Consider the following 22,481-nt stretch of genomic DNA (forward strand, 5'->3'; position numbering starts at 1 on the left):
ACCCAAGTCTTTTGAGTTTTCCATTCTCTTTGGTACAAGTCTGGAATCGTAATAAAAAACAAATTCAGTATTTCACATGTGTATTTCTTGTATTTCTCGTTTTATTCGTTTCGTTGTCTTCGTATTTTTTCATCCCTTTGTCTTATTTTCTTATTCTTTCTTTTTTAGCTGTTTAGTCTAGACTATTTTTTCCTGTTGACAAAGCTTTCAGACGTGAAGCTGAAATTGTTGGGCTTTTAGTAGTACATTTTTCACTGTCTTAATTTAGTTTTGTGTCTTAACATTTTCTTTTCATTTTAAGATTGGCGGTTTGGCTTAGAAATTATCAGCTGGAAGCAGTTGGCCTACTGCATATGCCGTTGACGCCATGCTTTCACTGTCCCCTCCCAACAAAAATCAAAAGGGTTGTATAAGCGTGTTTCTGAAATGCCCACTGGAATGCCGCTCTTTCAACATTGTATTTAAAAGGTTCTCTGTAGGGAGAAAGGTCACTAAAGTAATCCCTTCCCCATTATTTTGTTTTTTACGCCGGAAGTGTTGGCTAATTTTGTTCACTACGATAAATTTAGGGGGAGGGGGGGGGGGTAATACTTAAGGGGGTACTACAATCAAATTTGTGACATCCTCCCCAGATATATATTGGTAGATTCGGCCCTAGGAATCCGAATAAACCAAATGTTGGATGATTTGCCCCCAACCACGCATTGCAATCCCTGCTCAAGGCAGAGAATTAGGCAATTGCTACCAGACCATCCGAAAAAGTTTTAAGTTTTTATTTTTTTAAGTCTCTATTTGCATCATTTTGCGCCATCGAATTTGGTGCCTATTGTTTATTATCGATATTTCAGTTTCACAAAAAAAGGAAAAAAGAAGTCACCGTCTTTTGAATGGCCGCATCCGGATTACTGAAATTTTTATAGGAAGATTAAAAAAGAAAATGCTAAGAAACTAAATAGAGCCTTAATTATATATTTTTTTTCATTAGGTTCTGAGAAATCAAAAGTTAGCCGAAACACCGGAGGCAAACCTCAATTACAATCATCAGCCATCAACAATGTTACGTCATCGCCAAGTGCCAACGACTCTTCAACAATTAGTGGCGTGAATTCATTTAGTCCAAAATGTGTGAGAAGTCCAGAAACAGAAGGGGAGGAGAAGCGCGGAAGTGATGGGGAAACTGGCCCCAAAGTCCCCCCTCTGAAAATTGTGATACCCTCGGGTAAGAAAATCGGTCGGCCAAAGGTAAAAATACGTGTAAAATGTGTGCAGGCCATACACACATGCAGTTCTTGATACATTAGGTTGCAGTTTTTGGTTGCAGTTAGGTTTTGGTTGCATTTAGGTTTTAGTTTAGGTTGCAGTTAGGTTGCAGTTTTTGATTTTTTGATTTTTAGGTTTTAGTTTAGAGTTTTGTCTCTTTTCTCGTAATCCTCTCTCGAAATTTTTGGGACACTCCTAAGATTCTGGGAATGAATAGTGGATCCAGGTGAATGCAAAGCTGAGGGAGTTAAGCGCCCCCTTGTTTGGTTGAAATTTGTTTTATGAAGTTTTGCTTACAATCATACCAATATTTAGAGCAAAAAGAAAGAAAAAATTCTTCAGATTCTAGGTATACCCTCCCCAAACATCTCCTAAATCCACCATTGCTGTGACTCTTGAGACTTTTTTTTTACCAGTTCGTGGATTAAATTGCACCGTAATTCTAAAACTAGTAAACAACTCGGTTATCTTTTCCCCAATGTTTTGTCATCTCCACCTTCTGAAAATTACCATAAACCTTCAATTTCTCCCATTTCTGGGTAGCTACTGCTTTTGGAACTTCCTATTTCGATCTTCTCTTCTTAGCTATACCCATCTCTGTGTTTCCTTCCTGACTTTCATTTGAGTAAAGTTTATTTTTATTCTTTCATTCTCATCGCTTTGGTGTTTTTCTCTTATTTATTTTTTCACTTTCATTTATGTTATTCTAGCATTCTGGCTTATGATCCCCCCCCCCAATAAAAGAAAATAATTGTGAAGTCGCCACCATTATGAGCTTCTAAATTCAATTTTCACGTTACTTAGCAAAGATGCGATTCTTTTGTTTTCTTTCTCAATTTTTGAAGCCTATAACTTATTATTGACATTAAAATAAGGTAATCAGTTGTTCTTAAAGTGCGTTTAATGGCTCACAGTTCTAGCCAGGTGCTTTAGAAATGGGAGTTGATGTTCGACCTGTGATGTATCCACCGGGGCTCCCTGGAGTCCCAGGGTTGTTCAGATGATCTCTAGAGCCTCTGTCATATGGTATTCCGAGAGACATCTGACTTATTTTTTCTCAAACCGAGATTCATAACATTTTCTGGCTCCGTCATTTGGTTTAGTTAATTTTTCCATATTTTATTTTGTTGGTAAGATAATTAGAAGTTTCAGTTTATCAAGATACATTTTATTCCCTTTCCAACAGAAATAGTTTTTAAATTGATTTTTTTATATTGGAATTATTTTTGCCGTATCTTTAATGCATAAAAAAATCTTATTTTGTGCAGAGTAATACTTTTTAATAAAATTCAAAAACCAACAGCAGATTTTTTTTCTCGTATACAATTTACGTCTTGTAACATAATGTCTTCAATTACCATCCCGCTATATCTCAAAGAAATTAGTTTCCCAGCATCAAGACAAACCAGGATCAATATGGATTTATTGTGTGGGCATCGGATTTTTTATTTATTTTGGGGGCTCCGCAAGGTTATACGGCTGAAAAACATGAAGATAGTTTGTTAAAATGACATTAAGGAATTGTCATTAACAAGACAATACAACAAAAATTACGGCGAATTTATTGCGTAGGTATGGGATTTTTTTGTTTATTTTGGGGGGTGCCGCAAGGTTAAAAGGTTGAGAAACATGAATTTAGTTTGTTAAAATGACATTAAAGAATTGTCATTAACATGACAATATAACAAAAAGTACAGCGAATTTAGGCATGGGATTTTTATTTATTTTGGGGGTGCTGCAAGGTGAAAAAGGTTGAGAAGCATGAAGTTAGTTTGTTAAAAGCGAATAATGACAGTAAGAAATTACAATAAAACAAATGACAAGGGCAACAAAAATGAATTTTAAAATACGAAATTGAAATAAATATTGTTTTGATGTATTTGGAATATAATAAAAGACAGTGGTAACTTTGCACGCTCCTTTTTTTTAACGCATTTTATTCGCTTTTCTCATTCAAACAAATAGTTTTAAAATTGAATTTTAATCTCAGAATTAATTTTGTCATATCCTTGATGTAAAAAAAATCTTCTTTGTGCAAACAAAAAATGCTTGTTCATAAAAGTAAAAAACTTAAAGCTTTTTTTTTGGGGGGGGGGCTTATCTTCTAGTAGCATTAAACTCGTCTTAGGTAAGTCAAGTGTTACAAAATATTAATATACTAATTATATTAAAAAATGAAATTATAAATTATGCTATTTAAACACAAATTATATCAATTACAAATTGCTATCACGTTAATAATCAAAATATTAAAGTATAATATTTTTACAAATTATTAGTTTTCCAGCATTCAAGATAAACCAATCCCTCAAAATGATTTCCTCAAAATCCCTCAAAATGGTTTGCTCTTGTGAATAAGCTGGAGTTGAATGTTCAACCAACAGTCTGAAAAAAGCATCAAACTCATCAGCCTTGTTGTCTGAGTCTGTCGACTATCAGCCATGTTGGTCACTATCGACTATTCGGCCCTTTAAACGTAAAAGCGCCTAAACGTAAAACGTAAACGTAACTCAGAAAGTAACATGAGTTAAATACAGCGCAAGACTCAGCTTGGCCAACTGAATCGTATGATATATTTTTTTCCTTTATTTAAAGTTTTATTTTTGATTTTCTCCTCTGAAAAAGGCTCCCGGACGTGGAGCCGAAAAGTCCGAATTTTGTTTCACTTATTAATTAATGTGTTGCTAGTTTTAACTTTTGTCACTGCTTTGTTTAAATTAAAATCTGTTTCTCTTGCTTAATTTTTCGTTAACTCGTTTTCTCTGTAAAAAAAAAAACAAAAAAAAAAACACCTCGCACGGCATTAAGGTTTATATTCTTTTGAAACAAGCGACTTTGCGACAAGTGTGAAGCTATAAAATGCTGAAAAATGAAAAGACGTTTACATTATTGGATTCATTGATCCCAGATCTATCCATTTACCTAGTCAGAATTTCGATATTACATGGACTTTTTCATGTAGAAAGATCTAAATTTGCCTAAAAAATAGGAAAATTGTCCCCTTTTCAGCAATTTTTAACAAAAACAAAGTATTTTCAATTAAAAAAAAACATGTTCAGCAGATTCCAAAAGTTTAATTCGATGGAAGGATAGAGCTGAATCTCAGCTATAGAGTTGCTACTCTGAATGTCCAAAATCTGGTTAATGCTGACATTCACCGATGAATGTCCGAAATTCCTTTTTCTCTACTTGAGTTCAATTAGCTTTGCGAATCAGATTTTTCAGTCTTATACAAGCTTTGATGGTAAAATTTTAAGTTAGGCTAGGTTAAATTAGATTGTAAATCTCAGAAATGGGTTAAATACATGACCCAACCTAACCTACCTGTCACCATCAAACCTTGCACAAAACTGAAAGAGTTGACTGGCAACGCTGACTCAATCCAAGAAAAAAAATGTTTTTCGGACATTCACCGACGAATGTTGACATTCACCAATTTCGGACATACACGGTAGCAGAGTGACAGCAAAATTGTTGTCTTTCGTTGATAATCCGCTGGAGCGTACAAGAGAAACATCCTAAAAAACACAAACAGAAATGGTTTAAAAAGAAGCATTTAAAATCAAAGTGGCTTGTGTTGAATCTCGGATGTCTATAAAATAGCCCTTTTACAAATAACTACTTCTTAATAACAGTGAAAAAATCCAAAACTGTGTTTTCTCTCCTGTAAAATCTATCTTATGTCACATAAGGTCTTATGAAGTACCACCTCGGAATTTGTGGTATTTCTGTTTCTCAATGTATATAATCGTTTGTTTTTCAGCTGAAGCAGAAACTGCAGTCAAGTCAGGGAAGAATCGTACAAACCTGCAGGCATTGCCTTACATCGTTTCAACATCTAGTCCAACCAGCTTAGACAAGGAAGGGGCATTGAGTCCAGGTATGTAGATATCCTCTCATAACTATGGTTAACTTATAGGATTGGCAACTGACGCTATCATCGGAGAAAAACTACCAATGCCATCTCGCGTTTATCGACTTTGTTTGACTATATACCCGTGATTCCCAACTTAGGGCATGGCAATTTTTTGGTGAGTCACGTGCACCCTTCGGCTGACCATGTTTTAGAACCGGATAAAGAAAAAAATAACGTGAATGACGTCACATTCATATGCAATTAAAGAGCAAAAAAGATGCATGATAGTATTGCAGTGACGTTAGACATTGTATAAAAGGTGTATAGACAAAAATTCAATGTAATTAGTATATTATACTAATGTTATACTAAAGAAAAATTAGTACAAAATATGTCTTGAGGAAAGGCTCGAAAAAAGCCACCAAGTCAATGGCGATTTAAGCTTCTTAGAGGTGAACACGTGTAAATTTTGAATATCAAAATTGAAATATCATGAGGGGGCATCAAGATTCGGAAATGCCTAGGTAGGGCACGGCCCAAAATTGGTTGGGAACCACTGCTCTAAACTGTTACATCCCTGTCTTTTAAGCACTTTTAAATGCACGGGAGGGTGAATAAAGTACATTTCTTTCCCTTGGTGGCCCCCAGCTTAAAACAAACTAGCCTAGTTGGCCAGGAGTCTACCAAGCTAGCCTAAGCCTAAAGGGTACATGCCCGAATTGCAACTTTTAAGCACTTAAAGTGAAGGGGAGGGTAAAGAAATTAGAATTCTTTCCCCTGGCGGCTCACCAGTTTAAAGCAGGTTAGCCTAGTCAGCCAAGAGTCTACCAAGCTAGCCTAAGCCTACTGGGTACAGGTTTGATTTTCACCTTTATATAGCTTTTGAAAATGAATAAAAATGCTGATGAATTATTGCTTGCACATAAATTTCAGATTTAGTCCCATAATATTGTAGTTTACCAACAGCTGCATTGTAGTTTACCATAATATTGTAGTTTACCAACAGCTGCATTGTAGTTTACCATAATATTGTAGTTTACCAACAGCTGCATTGTAGTTTACCATAATATTGTAGTTTACCAACAGCTGCATTGTAGTTTACCATAATATTGTAGTTTACCAACAGCTGCATTGTAGTTTACCATAATATTGTAGTTTACCAACAGCTGCATTGTCATTGGCGTTATTAATTTTTGATCCCTATCTTCCCGTATTAAATCACCCAAGATCCAACTTATTAGTCACTCATTCTCTTTTAGACAGTCTATGATAGCAGGAAGGGAGGTTCAAATATATTATTTAAAAAATTTCGTTAAATTGAGGTTCATAGCCTCTTATCCTCTTAAATCCAATAGAATCAATAGATTCATTTAATTTGTCGGCATTTGATCTGCAAGATGCGTTGAACCTACTTTTCAAAAGACCCTTTATATTCAATTCAGCAATTCGAAAGACGCCATATTACAGAATGTAAATTTTTATGTACGAAAAACTCAAAAAGGAAGAAGAAGACGAAACCAAACGACGATAACTTTCAGCCCTCATCTATTAAAAATAAGGAAAAAATATTTTTTAATCGAAAAGTCCTCCGTATGCAATTATGAAGTTTTAGGTGGTAACCCGCTTCAAAAGAAAAGAAAAAGAAAAGACAACGCCACACTCACACGGTACCAACAGCTCAAGAAAGTATAACGTAGATGGCGTAGTTGTTTAAAGGAATCCACATAATGTTGATGTTTGAATTTTTACGGACGAAAAGCCTTGTCAACTTTAATTAGTACATAAATTTAGAAAAACGACTAGAGCTTTCTTCCTAATAAGAAATTTTGCTCCCTATGGGATATAATACCGGTTGAAATTCGAAATGTAAGTCATCTGGTAACCTTCAAGGCCACAACCAAAATATTTTTCCTTGCAAAAGAATAGTATATATGTATGTGTTTTATGTAAGTAGAAGGGTTTTTCTATATGTGTGGATTTAGTGATATTAAGTAGAATAATATAAAATAGTATTTTTTTAAGAATACCTAGAATAGAAGATTCCCACCTGCTCCCTACAAGCCCTTAGGGGATTTCTTAGCAGGTTCAGCAAAAATGATCTGTATTTTTTTGTGAAATAAAATTACCTTATCTTATTAATTCATTTGGCGGTTTTTTTTTCGTGATTCAACTCGACAACAGTGACGAAAATATGATGCTACCCTAAAAGCTTCATAATTTTGAACTAACCAAAAATAGAATTTTTTTAGTATGAAAATACCTAAGATGGATCTGGGGGGGGGGGGGTGGGTTCAGAAATTTTTGTATGCCCTTGGTATTTTAAGTTACAAATGATATTAATGATAGCATATGATCGGATGGATTTATTTTTTTTTTCTTTCACGTGTGAATTTTTAGCGGCCCAGTAGAAATATTTCAGTATTTGTTTTTGTTTAGGAGAAGAAAAGAAAGATACCGATTCCGATAAAAGTTCACCGAACGGCCGAGTAACGAGAAGTTCCCAAAAAACTGGAGTCGGCAGTTCCAAGTCACCTTCGCCTCCGCCACCGCCATGTGATCCCAATATTGAAAGTTTTGAGCCAACCACCACACCTGTCAAGGTTGAAGATGGCCTGAAAACAGAAGAATCTCATCAAAGTAAGGTTTGCAATTTAGAGTTGACACCAGGAAAACTCTCTATAATAACTTTATAATAGCATATTTTAAAAATCATCGTTTCAGCGCGTATTTTTTTTTGGTAAGTTTAATCTGTCGCTTGCTAACATTCAAAAAAGAAAACGGGAGTAAAAAAAAGAACGGAAAACGGGAGAAAAAGAAATATTAAGAAAAAAGAACTTGTAAAAAAGAAAAGAACCCAGAAGTGAGAACTAATCCAAACAACAAATAAAAACAAAAATATTAAATAGCAAAAAAAAAACAACCGATTCAAACTCTTCTCAATTGCATCCCACTAATTTGCAAAATGTAAAGGGTCTGCAATATATTGTTTTTGCAGAATTAAATTATTTCCCCAGAATAAGGTTATATCCCCTGAGAAGCTATTTTATGACAAAATTCATGGGCTGCTAAAACTGCAAAATGCTAGGCTGCTAAAAACGTTGGGCTTGATATGCCAGTGGTCAAGCTTTCACCTAGATTTTTCTCCTCTCTTCTTAGAAGAAATCAACAAATGGATTTCAAGGATAATATCCCTGAAGGAACTATTCTAAATGGAGGTGTGGTGACCGTACCATGTTTTACGCCTTCGTCGTATTCGTTTGGCAGACAGTGCAATAATTAAGAGATAAGTAGTTTGTTGAAGGGTAGTAGACAACGGTCATTGACGCTACACCAAATCTCTTCCTGAGAGGCAAGCTAATCTGGTAAATTTTACCCAAATCGTAGCTTGTCGACATGAGACCTTTGATCGGAGGATTTCCTTACAAACTCAACACAAACTTCATAAAACCCGAAACGAATCTTTAACTGTTCGATTTTACACAGCGAATCCTGAAGGGGCATTAAATATGGCCCCCGAGACAAGCAGGGTATTATACAGATTAGCAATTACAATGTCTGGTTGATTTTTTTTGGAGCGCAGCAAGTGTGCCGCAGCTGGTGCTGAATAACTGCTATGCGGTCTGAAGCAAGTATACGACTATTATGCTTATTTGGGCCGTAAAAGAAGCTGGTATATGGTATGGGAAACGAGGCGACAGATAACAGCAAACCATGCATCTTTACCACAGTTATTCTAAAAAAAAAAAAAAAAAAAAAAAAAAATTCAATCTGTACCGCTAGAAGCTTTTAACTAGAACCTTGAAGCTTTTAACCTTGACCAATCACCTTTAACCTTTTAACCTTTTAACCTTGACCATAACCTTTTAACCTAGAAACTAGAAGCTTTTAACCTTGAAGCTTTTAACTAGAAGTTAGGGAGTTAAAATTTACCTGTAAAGCAGATAGACTCGAAACGATAAGTAGAATATCGTCTACGTAGCCAATCAAAGTTGAAAACGCCGGCCACTGCCGTAGAACGTTTTGTTGGACGTCCAAGGCTGCCAAGCCAATGCACTAGAATGTGAAGTGGCAACCCTGGGGTGCTCCGGGTGTTTTGTATTGATGACTTTAAAGGATTACTATAAACATTGACTTTGTAATTGATTAATCAATTAATATCTAATCAATGTCTACCTAGTGTTTTGTCTTTTAAGTCAAATTTCATCCTGGCAAAAGACATCTTTTGCAAGGGTTTTTTTTCATGATTTTAAAATAAAGACAAAAAAATTGAATTGGGGGGGGGGGGGGAGTGGTCGCCAATTTTTCTTCAAAGAGGATACCAAAGAAAAGTCATTTTAAAATTTAAAGCTGGGGCAAAAACCTGGGGGGACAATGGTCACTTCCTTACCCGAATCGCCCATTGTGAATGTTGTGACCACAGTTGCTCTAAGAACGATAAACGAAACAGAACTCAGGGTAGAGGTTTGTTGTAGGCAGGGTCGTTACTAGCAAAAATGTTTGGGGGGGTGGCAGAGATTTTACCGACTGGCTGGTCATTTTTACCGGCTGTTGTTGTAAAAAATTAGCATTATGTCCATTTCGCATAAAATACCTAAAATCACTGCACGAGTCGGTAAAACCACTGCATTTACCAACCGAGATTCAGATTTCGGTACATATCATGTCACTATTTTAATGCTGTTTATTAAAGCAAATGGAAACTGTGGCACCATCTATAAAATCGTGGCAGGAGTCAGTAAAACTGCTGCGTTTACCGACCAAGTTTAAAATTTCTGTATATGACATGCCAGTATTTTCGTAGTCTTTATTGAATCGAACAAAGAATTTTAGCGGCGTTGGAAAAATCGTGGCGCGAAACAATTTTACCGACTTCTTTTTTTTTACCGAGTGACCGAAAGCATTAGGGGGGGGAGGGGGAGGGAGCGTCCCACTCCCCATATGTGACGGTCCTGGTTGTGGGTCCGCTATTTTCACGAATAGTCCTATCTAGAAAATCTTTTTTTTTTCAAATTTAGCCCTGGCACAATTATTGCCATACAAATATGAAAACAGCGCTTCAAAATGGGGCGTAGTGAAATAAGTTCTGCAATAATATTATAATGTAAAATCAGTAAAACTTGGTTGAATTTTTTATCATAAAAAAATGTTAGTAGACTATTCGTTTTTCGACAGAATAATATTGCTGTAAAATTTTACATTACTATCTCTACTTTTTAATTTATATATCTTCTTTACTTTTTTAAGTTTATTAATGTTTTCCATTTTATATGCCACAACTTCAAACAATGTTATTATTTTCTCCTTGTTCTGTAAGATCACCGTCAATTTCAGCTGGAAATTATAATTTGTGGATATGTCTATTTTAGCCCCCCCCCTCGGATTAGTCCCCCTCCATTTCCCCAAACGCATCCGATCAAAATTTGAGAGTACATGTGACCCTTTTGATGAATAAATAGGAAGACCCTACCTGAGTAATTCAGAGAATTCAGACCTAGGAATAATGATCGAGAGAACTTTAAAAGACTCTGATTGTGCCTTTTACTTCCGAGTTTACAACCTGGAGTTTACGAGTTTATAACCTCGAGTTTACCTTTTACTTTAACGGTTAAATAGCAAGACCAATCTTAGACAAATTAGTCTGAAGAGCTTTAGCAACTCTTTGATCCAGAAAAACAAAAACTAAAAAAGGACAAAAAAGCAGGAAAACAAAAGCTAAAAAAGGACAAAAAATTATAAAAACAAAAGCTAAAAAAGGAGACAAGGAAATTTGTGTGAGCCGTTAGTGATTGATTGTGTAGCCGTTGTATTGTATTTCTTCCCTGGTAGGAATTCCTGTGCCGCGTCGTCACAAAGATATCACCTAACATGACATAATACAGAAATTACACCAAAAATACATTTTTTTTTCTATGAAAAAATTACATTTTACTTTTGTGGTATCAAAATAATTTTTTGAAAGCGAGTAGATACAAACCTTAGCTTTTAAATGGGCGGTTAAACAACTCCCTGCAATCTCTCAGTGCACCACTGAGGTTCGTTACAATAACTAGTCTATTTTAGGCAGATATCGAATTTGATCTATTACATTTTGTCATCCACTAGGTCTTGATCCTAGTTCTCTTGACTAGTTCTAGTCAAGATTATCTAGATTTCTATCTTTCTAGAAATCTAGATTTCTTGACTGGTTCACATTTACTTCGAGTTTACAACTATCTTCAATGGTTCAACAGCAAGACCAATCTTAGGCAACTTATATCCGTGCCACATCATAGTCACATCTACCAATAAAGAAAACCAAATAGCATGAATGAAATGGCAATTTTCTTGATTTTAGCGTCACATTTGTGTTTAAAAAGCAAAAAATTAAAATTGCAAGAAATTAGTTTAAAGAGTTTGCTCTAACAGTATTTTGTATTCAACTGTTCCCTACTAATGCTAAGTCTTCTTAACTCTTGTCAAATTCCTCTCCTAGATAGAAAAACCGTTGTTTTAAGTTATCGCCTTTCCTAGGTTAAAAAAGTGTTCCTTAACCCTTGATTCTGATTTGTCAGTCAAGAAATTTATGCTTGAAAGTTGAACAATGTTCAACTCGAGACATTACGAACGGCGAGCGTAATTGGCGCTGTAGTCGTGCGCAATTTTGATTTTATCGACAAGTGTGACTATAATGTGGCACGGGCATTAGTCTGAAGAGCTTTAACATCTCTTTCCATTGAAGACAGGTTTTCAGAGAGAAGAAGTATGCCATCTGTATACGGCAGGGGACTAATATTAATATGGCTATCAGTTATACAAGGTGGGATGTTTCTCGCACGACGAGAACCACCTGAAAGTTAATTCGCTTAGGATTGGATTAACCACACGCGTCACAAGTATAGGATTCGTCATTCCATAACGAGAACGGATCCGGGCTATTTAATTCTGGCTTTCCAAAGGCCCGCGCAAATAAAACCGCTAATTCTGTTTATTTAACAAAACAACTTATGGTTAGAAAATGGAGTTGAAAGCTTTAGGAAATGGCTGCGCACGCATACCGACTCTATTTCATCATCATATGACGCTTTATTTTAGATAAAAACACAGAATGTGCATTCTATAATCTAAATCCTTGTCTGAAATCAAACTGATGGTCCCCAAAATCACACTTTTTGCAGAAACGGACACATTATTTTTTTTTTCAAGTAGTTTGTTAAGCCCATGGCTTATGATAATAGGTCTATATGAATTGCATAGCGTTGGGTCCTTATTCTTTTTAGGCACACGTGTGACAAGACCTTCAAATAGTGATTTGGGTAATAGTGTTGGGACAAAATTATTTGGGATCAAACAGTTCGTGGGAATGAACTGTACAGTAAGGAGCGAAATAACCGAAACACTAAAAACGAATTTGGATATCAATAAATATATCAAAGAAATTGGCTTATTATTCTGATACCAATTATATAAGAATCATTAAGTTTAGTTTTGCCCATCAATGGCTACAAGCCCGTGAAAATTTGCCTGATTTTTGAAAAGGGGGAAACTTCCCCTAAAAGCCAAAGAATTTTAAATGAAAATCAGATCATCAGATATAGCGTATCAGAAAACCGTACTATAGAGGTTTTAAGCTTCTATTTGCAAAAAATGTGCAAATTGTATTTTTTGTCAAAAAAAGATCGCGGATGCTTTTTTACTCGTTTTTTTTTTTTTTTTTCCAGGGGTAATCGTATCGAAAAAGTGATCCTAGAACGTCGGAAGAAAACTCATTTGACCGGAAATTAAAAGTTCTAGTGCCCTTTTTAAATGACCACAAAGATTGGAGGGCAACTAGCCCCCCTTCCCCGCCCTTTTCCCCCAAAATCGTCCGATCAAACTTTTGACATAGCCATTTTGTTCAGCATAGTTAAAAGTCCGACAACAATGCCTTTGGAGATAGTATGACCCCCCCCCAGGGGATAGGTCTTGAGTTATAAAATTTAACCATTATTTACTTATAGTATCTGTTATTGGGCTGCGTACAGGCATTTTTCGGGAGAGAGGATTTTGGGCTTGGGGTGGGTTTCCATGGGGATACTTTTTCTTGTGGAGGCAAATTTCCGGGGATGAACTTTCCAGGCGATATTTTGCACTGGGGGGATTTGACAGAATTCCTAAAAATTATTTTCATTCGTCTTGCTTTCTCTTTGTCTACTCAATTGGGCATGTGGAGGTGCTCCGGGGGAAATTTTCAGCGTGTTTGGATCTCCGGGAAATAATTTCTACGGAAGGGTGATCTAAAGAGTGATGGGAAAAAACCATTAGAACTTTAAGGCTTTTTCAAATCAAAGTATGCTACGGAGAATTTTTCAGGCTGAATCTTCTGCAAAAAATTTTAAGGAGGGGGGATTTCAGCGAGGATGGAATCGTTTTACGTAGGCGGAACTCCATGGAGGAGTTCTCCGTGAAGGGATAGGAATTTTTCATTGAGGGTGAGCCATATTTACCGGCTTTATTTGAAAGACGATCAGAAATTAAATAAAAAAAAACAATGTTATTTTTTTAGCTAAACGTAAGGATCAAACAATAAGACTCAAAACGAACAGAAATTATTCTGTATATGAAGGAGTTGCTCCCCTCCTCAATACCTTGCTCGTTCGAACAAGCAAACGTTCAAAGTGGAATAAGTCCATTTATTAGACATTGAAAAGATACAAAGTCTGGATATTTCGATGGCATATACAGCGATCGTCACAGCAAAAATACTGTTCATTCACTAGATTTGTCTGAGAGAGTTAGTTAACAAAGTTCATCCACAGTCTTGAGTTGTAAATTCTCTTCTTTAACATTGCGTAAATGTAAGTTGAATTTCTAATGAAGCTGGAAATCTTCCTCGTTTTCTAATTGCAAAAGGAATGATGTTGAGTTTATAGTTATATACTTGATTGGTTACATTATTTTTTCGTCATAGAAAGTCACTGTGGTCTTGGAAAAAATACCTTATTTAAGGTATTACGGCGAAAATACCTTGCTCTTTACGCTAAAGTTTTACTGGTTTTCAGGGCTGTATCAGTATTTTTTTCGGGGCGGAGGGGGGGCTACAAAAAAAACTATTTTTTTTATTAACTTTTGTTACGTATTTTACGAGCCAGACAGACTTTTTTTGGAGGGGGGGGGGGGACCCCAAACACCTTCCATCCCTGGATACGGCATTGCTGGTTGTTCCTATTTTTGTAATAAAGACTCCTGAAACACAAGGGCCGTTTAATTAGAATAGGAAGTTGTTTTTTTTGAAGTGCTAGGAACTTCAGCGGGAACAGCCAGGTACTGAAGAGGGGGGCAACCCCTTCATATGCGGAATAATTTCTGCTCGTTTTGAGTCTTATTGTTGCTCCTTACTTTCAGTTGAAAAAACTTTTTTTTTTTTTTTATTTGGAATAGCAAAGCTAGGGGTTCGAACACCACACGTGTACATTACAGTAATTTCTCTACTTGTAGACCATCCGCCCATTTCAGAAGACGAGTGTGACCAGATAACCTAGAGCAGCCTTCGGGCAACTTTTTTAATCATTACCCAAAAATATTTTTATGTAAGCTGATATTACCCCATGGCGAAGAGCAAAATAACGAAATCGCCTCTTTTTAGCATCTTTCATATTATAGCCCCTCATGATAATTTTGAAAAGAAAACAATAACTAAAAATTAAATTTCAGCGTCATTTATTCAATTTATCAATGTAATACCTAGTACTACATAACGGTAATAATAGTAATATAAGTAATATATATATAACAAATTGAAACTTATTGGGGTACAATTGCGGGTTGACATTTTGGGTACTGTAGCAAATTATAATAATAATAATGGTGGAACCTGACAAAAATTAGAATTGAAAAAAAAAATAGAAAAAAAGAATAATTGAAAACATTCTCCCCTCACGTTTTGGAGAAATGATGTTGTTTCATGTTCGATACAATTGCTTCAAAATTGGGACTTTATGATGTAGGAGCGATTTGAATAGTCTTCGGCATTTCATCGATTTCTGGTCTTCATTTTTATGTTCATTAGAGTGGAAAGCGGGGTACTACCATTTCGAACAACCGTCACAAGCACTAAACGTCATTTCGTCGACAAGGAAAATCTGCCAAACCAGTAACCGTCAGAACGTCGGCAGTCATAACATCGACAATCACAATCGCTACCCATCAGAACGTCGTAACATCAAAACAGATTTTTAGATGTTATGATTGTCGACGTTCTGACGGTCAGTGGTTCGGATGGATTTTCGTTATGAAAATTGTTTTAGATGTTATGACGTGTCGACCTTCTGACGGTTAGTGGTTCTGACGGATTTTCGTTATGAAAAAAAATTTCGGCTACATATTTGCACATCAGGAGGGTGGGAGTAAAGCATAGCCTATATTAAATACGTAACGGATTTATTAACAAATTCCGGCTATATATTTGCACATCAGAGGGTGGGGGTAAAACATAGCATATATTAAATGCGTAACGGATTTTCGTTATGAAATTTTTTTTAGATGTTATGACGTGTCGATGAACTGACGTGTCGATGTTATGACTGTCGATGAACTGACGTGTCGATGTGGTGACGGTTAGTGATTCTGACGGATTTTTGTCGATGTTATGACGGATTTTGTCGATTTCCTGACGTTAGTGCTCCTGACGGTTAGATGTTATGACGCCTTCCCTGGAAAAGCCTTGTTCGCACAAGATGTTGTTCCAAATGAACCGCCTCTTCATGTTTAATTTTGAAAGTCTTTGCAGCTTTTGACATCCAAAAAGACAACAGGTTTGGTTTACTCTCAAACTGAATGCGTGCTTCAGTATTAGGTCGAAGTTCAAAAATTGCTTCTGTCAAACCTGAAGGTTCTTCTGGTATCATAGCAATTTCACATTTAAAAGGATCTACAATCCAACTGACAGTAAGTGCATCAAGATCTGAAAAGTAATCTGAAAACCGCTTTCTTAGTTCGATAAGATGTCTTACAATTGTATCCTTGATGCCAGCAAAAGTAATCTTTTCGCAATCTTCCAAAAGAAAGCTAACCTTGAAAGCTTCTACTTTCTGTCTCCAATATTGCAGCTTTAATCCAAACGCTGACATTATTTCTCTTGCTGAAATGATATTAATATTCTTTCCTTGCAATTCTTTGTTTAATATATTTATACCCTCAAAAACGTCCGCTAAATGTGCAGGACATGCAACCCAGGAAGAGTTTTTAAACTTATCTGCGAGAATAATTTTTTGATCAACCATAAAAATTTCGACTTCAGTTTTGAGAGTCCTTACTCTGTTTAGTACATCTCTGCGAGAGAGCCACCTTACTTCTGTATAATACAGTAGGTCTGTATATTCTGCTTCACCGTCCTGACATAATTCACGAAATAGCCGCGTGTTTAGTGCATGTTCCTTGATAAAATTTACAATCTTGATGACATCATGCATGACAGCTTCCAGTGTAGGTTCTAAATATTTGACCACAAGGGTCTGGTGATGGATCATACAGTGAGTAACTTCAATATTTTTTTTTTTTTTTTTTACGAAAGCTGAAAAACCATTTATATGACCCAGCCTTGTTGGAGCTCCATTCAAAGATACAGAAATGCAGCTTTCCCATTTTAAACTTTGCGCATTGAAATATTCATTTACTTTATTATAGACATCAATTCCACGAGCTCTCAACTCGAGAGGAGAACAAAACAGCAATTCCTCTTCAAAATTATCTGCACCTTTGTAGCGAACATATACCATTAGCTGTGAATTCCTACTAAAATCGGTCGTCTCATCAAGCTGAATGGCAAAATATTTAGCCTGTTTTAATGCAAAAATAACCTGTTCCTTCACATTTTCTGCTAATATAGAAATTCGTTCTTTCGCAATTCTCGCAGACAAGGGCACTGAATTCAGTTTCTTCGGTTCTTTTTGACCACACATAATCTCTGCCATTTTTACAGCAGCTGGTTTAACCAAATCTTCACCAATAGTGTATGGTTTCTTATTTCGAGCAATCACTCTGGCTACTTCAAAGCTAGCCGATGCTGAACGCTGATCAAATGTACCAAGCAAGTTGCTATTCAATCTTTGTCTTTTAACAGATATTTCTCAATTTGTAAAGTATTCTCGCGGTTTGGAAGACAAGTGTGAATGCAGATTATCTAAATGTTTCTTCAACTGACTTTTTATGACAGATTCTGAAGTCAGTATCTTCATATATACAACACATTGTGGTTTCATTGTACCATTGTCTTCTTTTTGTGTAAAACCGTTATTAAGGAATTCGTCTTGGTATGTTCTTTTTCTGTGGCTGCCATCTGAAGGGAGATAGCAAATAATAATTAAAATACTTGAATTAAATTTTCAAATTGCGGCTAACCGTTGTCGATATATTGATGATAAAATGGTGGTCTTGTCAGCAACTAACTACAAAAACTGGCTCTCTGACTTGTCAATGTATTTGTATCTTGACGGCATGGTAAATACTGAGCGGGTAGCCGGGGCCCGGGACTGTGCTTTACTGCGCAAAGATTTAACTCGAGAACACTAGTAGTGCCAAGTAGTGGGGAGTTAGATGGCGTGGCCTGCATATGTCGCTGAACTGTAAGTTGGAAAAAATACTATCAGGTTTATAAAATAGCAAATTAAAAATATATACTTTAACTCACAAAAGCTTCATTTTTACCCCATTTGGGGTAATTTACCCCGGCTCCCCGACCGCTGACATAGAGGGTATAATAGTGTTCCTGCAGTTTTCGTGTCAGTTGGTGGTGGGCCAAAAGCAAATATTGGTGAAATGTGAGTGTACCATTCAATGGTGGTAATTCTGTTGGTCAGGATTGAAGTGGAATTTTTAATTTTATTAATCAAAACCAATGACGGAGTTAAGCTTTCTTCCGACTCGGGGAAAACAGACCGTCCGAATTTACGCGTATTAGTTTTTACTGGTACTGTTGGAACGGCAATATTTGTAGCAACCGTTGCCCTCTTTTTTTAAATTTCTAATATAATTCTAGAAAAAACACTATTTCGGCCAAATCATGGGGTCGACATCTAATGGATCGAGAATTGTAAATTTCGGCAAAATCGCATTGGCCCATAATCGATTTTCCAGCAAATAAAAAATGTCACTGAAAAAGACAAAGGTCGGGCGAGTTCCTTTACGTTTCTCTGTAATATTCAATCCAGATACAATTCTGCACAAGTCCATCGTTTCCCTGAGGAAATTCTTGTAAAAAAAGAAAACAACTTAGCATGCATTATAATCGTATCTATGAATTTTGGCCATTAATTATCTTTGGAAAAAGTTCATTATTCAGGATACCTAAATTTGACCTCCCATCACTTACATCCTGTCAAATTGAGCCATCATTGAAAATTCAGTCTAACGTCAATTAAGGTATTCTCTGGGAGACACTTTCCAATAGGGCTATTTCGGGTTATACATTAACTCAGGTAGTTAAGCGCTCGGCAACTTCAGTCAGTATGTAAACGTATGTTAATGGGTCAAAAGGTATGTCAATCTAATATGGTTTTTGGATAAAGAGAAACCGGATTTCCCATGTATTTTATTTGTGGCCAGTAATCTTAAATTATTTAAATCTTAGTTAGGTTTAAATACGTAGCCATTACTTTTAACAACTCACACCCATGAAACTAGAGGAGCAGGAACAACCTACACCCCACTCTTCAAAGTTTCACTATTTCCTCTCTCCTCCAAGTTCCTCTATTCCTCTTATATTTTTGATTACGACCTCACATCCCTAAGAGAATGTCTTGCATTTTTTTTGGCTGAATTGCCAAAATACAAACGAAAAAACATGAGCTGTCAACATTATGGTGGGTGAAGTACTTGCTTAAAAGGTACTTAACTATTAAACGTACTCTTTTATATACTGCTAAAGAATTCAAGGTTGGTTAATGCTAATGAAATAAAATAGGATGAATATATAATAGTTTAGAAACCAATTTGAGCTATATATTTGTACATTAAGGGGGGGGGTAAAGCATAGCATATATTAAATACCTAACCTAGGTACCTTCCTCCACCCCTAAACCCCAAAAAACAATAGTTTAAATATCGTTAATGCAATAGAAACCATACCTTTTGCATTACTCTATAGCGGTCTCTTGAATGGGCGGATTTTTTTTGTGATTGGTCTCCAAAAGAGTAGGTTTAATACATAAATATCGCTTAAAGCTTACCCATCCGATGTGGCTTCGTTTTGTAGTGATTGTTGGCAATAGGAGTAAAACGTGACCTGAGGATCCCTGACCTAAGTAAATTGCCCTCTTTTCATTACTTTTGGTCATGCTCAATGTTGGGGACTCCCCCCCTTTACATTACTTTATTTTATCAAATACGTCAGGACTTTGCTAATATAACTAGTTATATTTACCGATTATATGATTACTAATTGATAAGTTTATTTCTATCAGCGAATAGTCAATCTTATATAGACGCTTAACATCGATTCGTTCTTTAATATAAATACCAACTGTTACTATAAATATAAATTAATATAATAAATATGAATTACTATAAATGCAGATATTATTGTTAAGGATTATTGTAAACATTAACTTTGTAACCGATTAATCAATTAATTTCTAATCAGTGTCTAATTACTGTTTTATCTTTTAAGTTGAAGTTCATCCCAGGAAAAGGAAGATTCGGAAACCCATGGAAGCAGAAACATCTAACGAACCTACCCCAGCGATAAACCTGCAACTACCTCCTGTAGCTGAGCAACAGCCCTTTGTCAATTGTGTGGAAATGTTTTTAAAAATTAGGAAACAGGTAGTTAACGAAATTTCTTTCTCATTGTCATCGTTTATCATGGAGGAAGGGAGTTGCCCCCCCCCCTCCCCCATAGATTAATCTATTTTACGGCAAGATTCATAGTAAAGCTACGTAAAATCATAGTAAAACTACGAGTATGCTAAATTACACTTGTATCTCCAAACGCATTAGAAGTTAGTGATTTTTTTACCTGTTACCCACGAAAATTGAAAATTTAAAAACTAAAAATAGAGCGATAAGCATAGGGCAAGCATGACATATTTTCTAAGGAAGTCTCGGTTGTAAAACTTCATGCCGAGGTCGCGCCTACCTCTATTTCAATCAACCAATAACCACAAAATCAATCATATGTGAGGAATGCCATACCTGTAAACGGGCATGTACCTTTCTTTAAGAATTGCTTTTTGACTCCCTAATCAGACAAAGTTAAACAAAAGCGTTTAAGAACAAATAACTCGCAAGAAATGTCAAACAGCATGTATAAATATATTTATCATATATATATATATATATATATATATATATATATATATATATATATATATATATATATATATATATATATATATATATATATTAAAATATATGTATATAAATATACACAAATTAAAGTTACTCCTTTTGTGGTTGTATTTATGACTAAATCTTGGATATGGTCTTGGGTTGCCCCATTCTACACACTTTAATTGCACCGTAATTGCGCATGGATTAAATATTAGCTTAATATAGCTCTAAATACCATGTTGAAGATATGAACATGATAACAGCCAAATCTAGGGGGCTGTGAAGGCTTGGGTTGACATTCTTTGGTGTTACTGTGAATTGCGATAATTTTTGAGGGTTTTTGTAGGGTTTATTTCTGGAAAAAGGAGCTAAAAAATTATTACCGTTTGAAAATCATACTGTCTTTTGTAGAGAAGGGGGGGGGGCTTTCTTTTTTCTTGGAGGATTTTCCTCTCCCATTTTCTTTTAGTATAGTTGCATTTTAGGTCAACAGGCAAAATGGAAGCCTAGAGGGAAAAATAATTACGGTATATTGACTTTAGAATCTTGTTTATGTTTTATAGTTCACTGAAAACAAAGAAGTTTTATAGGGTTGGTGCTGTTCAAGGACGAGAATATTTAGCCGAAAATTATGTCAGAAATGCAGAGTATTTAAGTCCAATTAAAACAAAAAGGATTAAAAGTTTAGATGATGAGGGGCACTTGGAAATCCTCTCCTCTCCGACAAAACCGACATGTGAAAAAACTACCTTGCCTTTGATTAATAAAAACAAGGTAAATACTATGACACGCTTTTTTTTGCTTCGTAAAAATCCTATTCAACCAAGTTAAAAAAAATGGAGTCAATAATTATTTAGTAAGTAAAAAAATTATTATTTGCCTCGATAAATGTTTACGCTGATAAACTTTCCTTGTGACAATCAGAGTTGAACCTGATAGACCTTAGATTGGGCACACGTTCTAAACCACTGCACCGTCACAAGGTATTCTTAATTATGTTTTACTGAAGGTAATCTTCTCTCCCGCTCAATTCAAAAGTCCGCTTCCTCTTGCTACGACTCAGATTAGTATTAAAAGGAGGTTTTAGTATATCTTATAATTTGTTTAAGGCTAAGTTTTGAAGCCGATCCTTTCCCCCTCCCCGCCCTTCCCTAGGCTGTATCTTCTTGATCCGGTTGTAATTGGTGTTGTTAACAAATAACTACTTTGTTTGAGGTCTCCCAGCCTTGTTGGTGTAAAACTTTATTAGAGTTGTTTCTTTATTTATTTTTATTCATAAATTATGTTTATTTATTCCTTTATTTATTAATAATATAATTAAGTTGAAGTATACCTCCTTAAAACACCAAGGGTAGTGAAAACCAAGTCTGATTCTTTGAATTGGTTAAGTGGAAGCTCAACCAACAATAAATATTTGAAAACATTAGAAAAATAGGAGATTGACTATTAAACGTAATAACGTTTTAACGTAACATGACCATGAGCAGTTATGCAGTTCCAGGGAGTAATTAAATTTAATTAATTTCGGAGTAATTAATTAGCGCCTATTTGAAAGAACAAAACTGGGCGAACAATCAGCAAAAAAATAAGGTAAAACATTTTATAAAAGCATAAAAGATGAAACTCAGTGGCGTCAATCGAAAAAGGCTGTGGGGACACTTAACCGCGCCCAGTGTTGTTGTTTCGTCAAAATCTGGGGGGGGGGGAAGGCAAGTTGGAGCCGATTATTCCAAATCTTGTGAAAATGACGGTGAAAACTGAAAAATGAGACATATAATGCCATAAAGGTAAAGATATGCTGAAGAAAATTGACCCGTTTCTGTGGAGGCTTGAATTATGCAGTTACATTTTAGTTTTGACAAGATTTTTGAAGAAAGTGTATTTCAGTTGGGGGGGGGGGTCTGAGAGGGGCAGTTACCGCCCTGCCCCATAGAAAATTACACCTCTGCCCGTGCCTAGAACCCCTAGATTTTGAAAAAGGCCTTTTTTCGGGAGGGGAGAGGGATATTTTCAATAGAAAATTTTGTTTTTTTTTGTATCTTTATTGAAAAAAGAGAAACTTGCTCCCTTTAGGTTTTAAAAA

General features: G+C 35.7%; 1 protein-coding gene across 4 annotated transcripts in view; it reads left to right on the forward strand.

Annotated features, from left to right (window-relative positions):
* LOC148940428 (ankyrin repeat domain-containing protein 12) overlaps positions 1-22,481 on the forward strand; it is a 118,002-nt gene that overhangs the window by 81,594 nt on the left and 13,927 nt on the right. For all 4 annotated transcript variants that reach the window (XM_089104768.1, XM_089104770.1, XM_089104769.1 and 1 more), the window contains 4 exons: positions 986-1,219; positions 5,024-5,140; positions 7,553-7,753; positions 19,737-19,891. In XM_089104768.1, coding sequence (XP_088960894.1) covers positions 986-1,219; positions 5,024-5,140; positions 7,553-7,753; positions 19,737-19,891 — 707 coding nt within the window. The remainder of the gene's footprint in view (positions 1-985; positions 1,220-5,023; positions 5,141-7,552; positions 7,754-19,736; positions 19,892-22,481) is intronic.

This window comes from Artemia sp. Qi Xiang Cuo, chromosome 19 (assembly GCF_049724085.1).
Source record: "Artemia sp. Qi Xiang Cuo chromosome 19, ASM4972408v1, whole genome shotgun sequence".
Lineage (NCBI taxonomy): Eukaryota > Metazoa > Arthropoda > Branchiopoda > Anostraca > Artemiidae > Artemia > Artemia sp. Qi Xiang Cuo.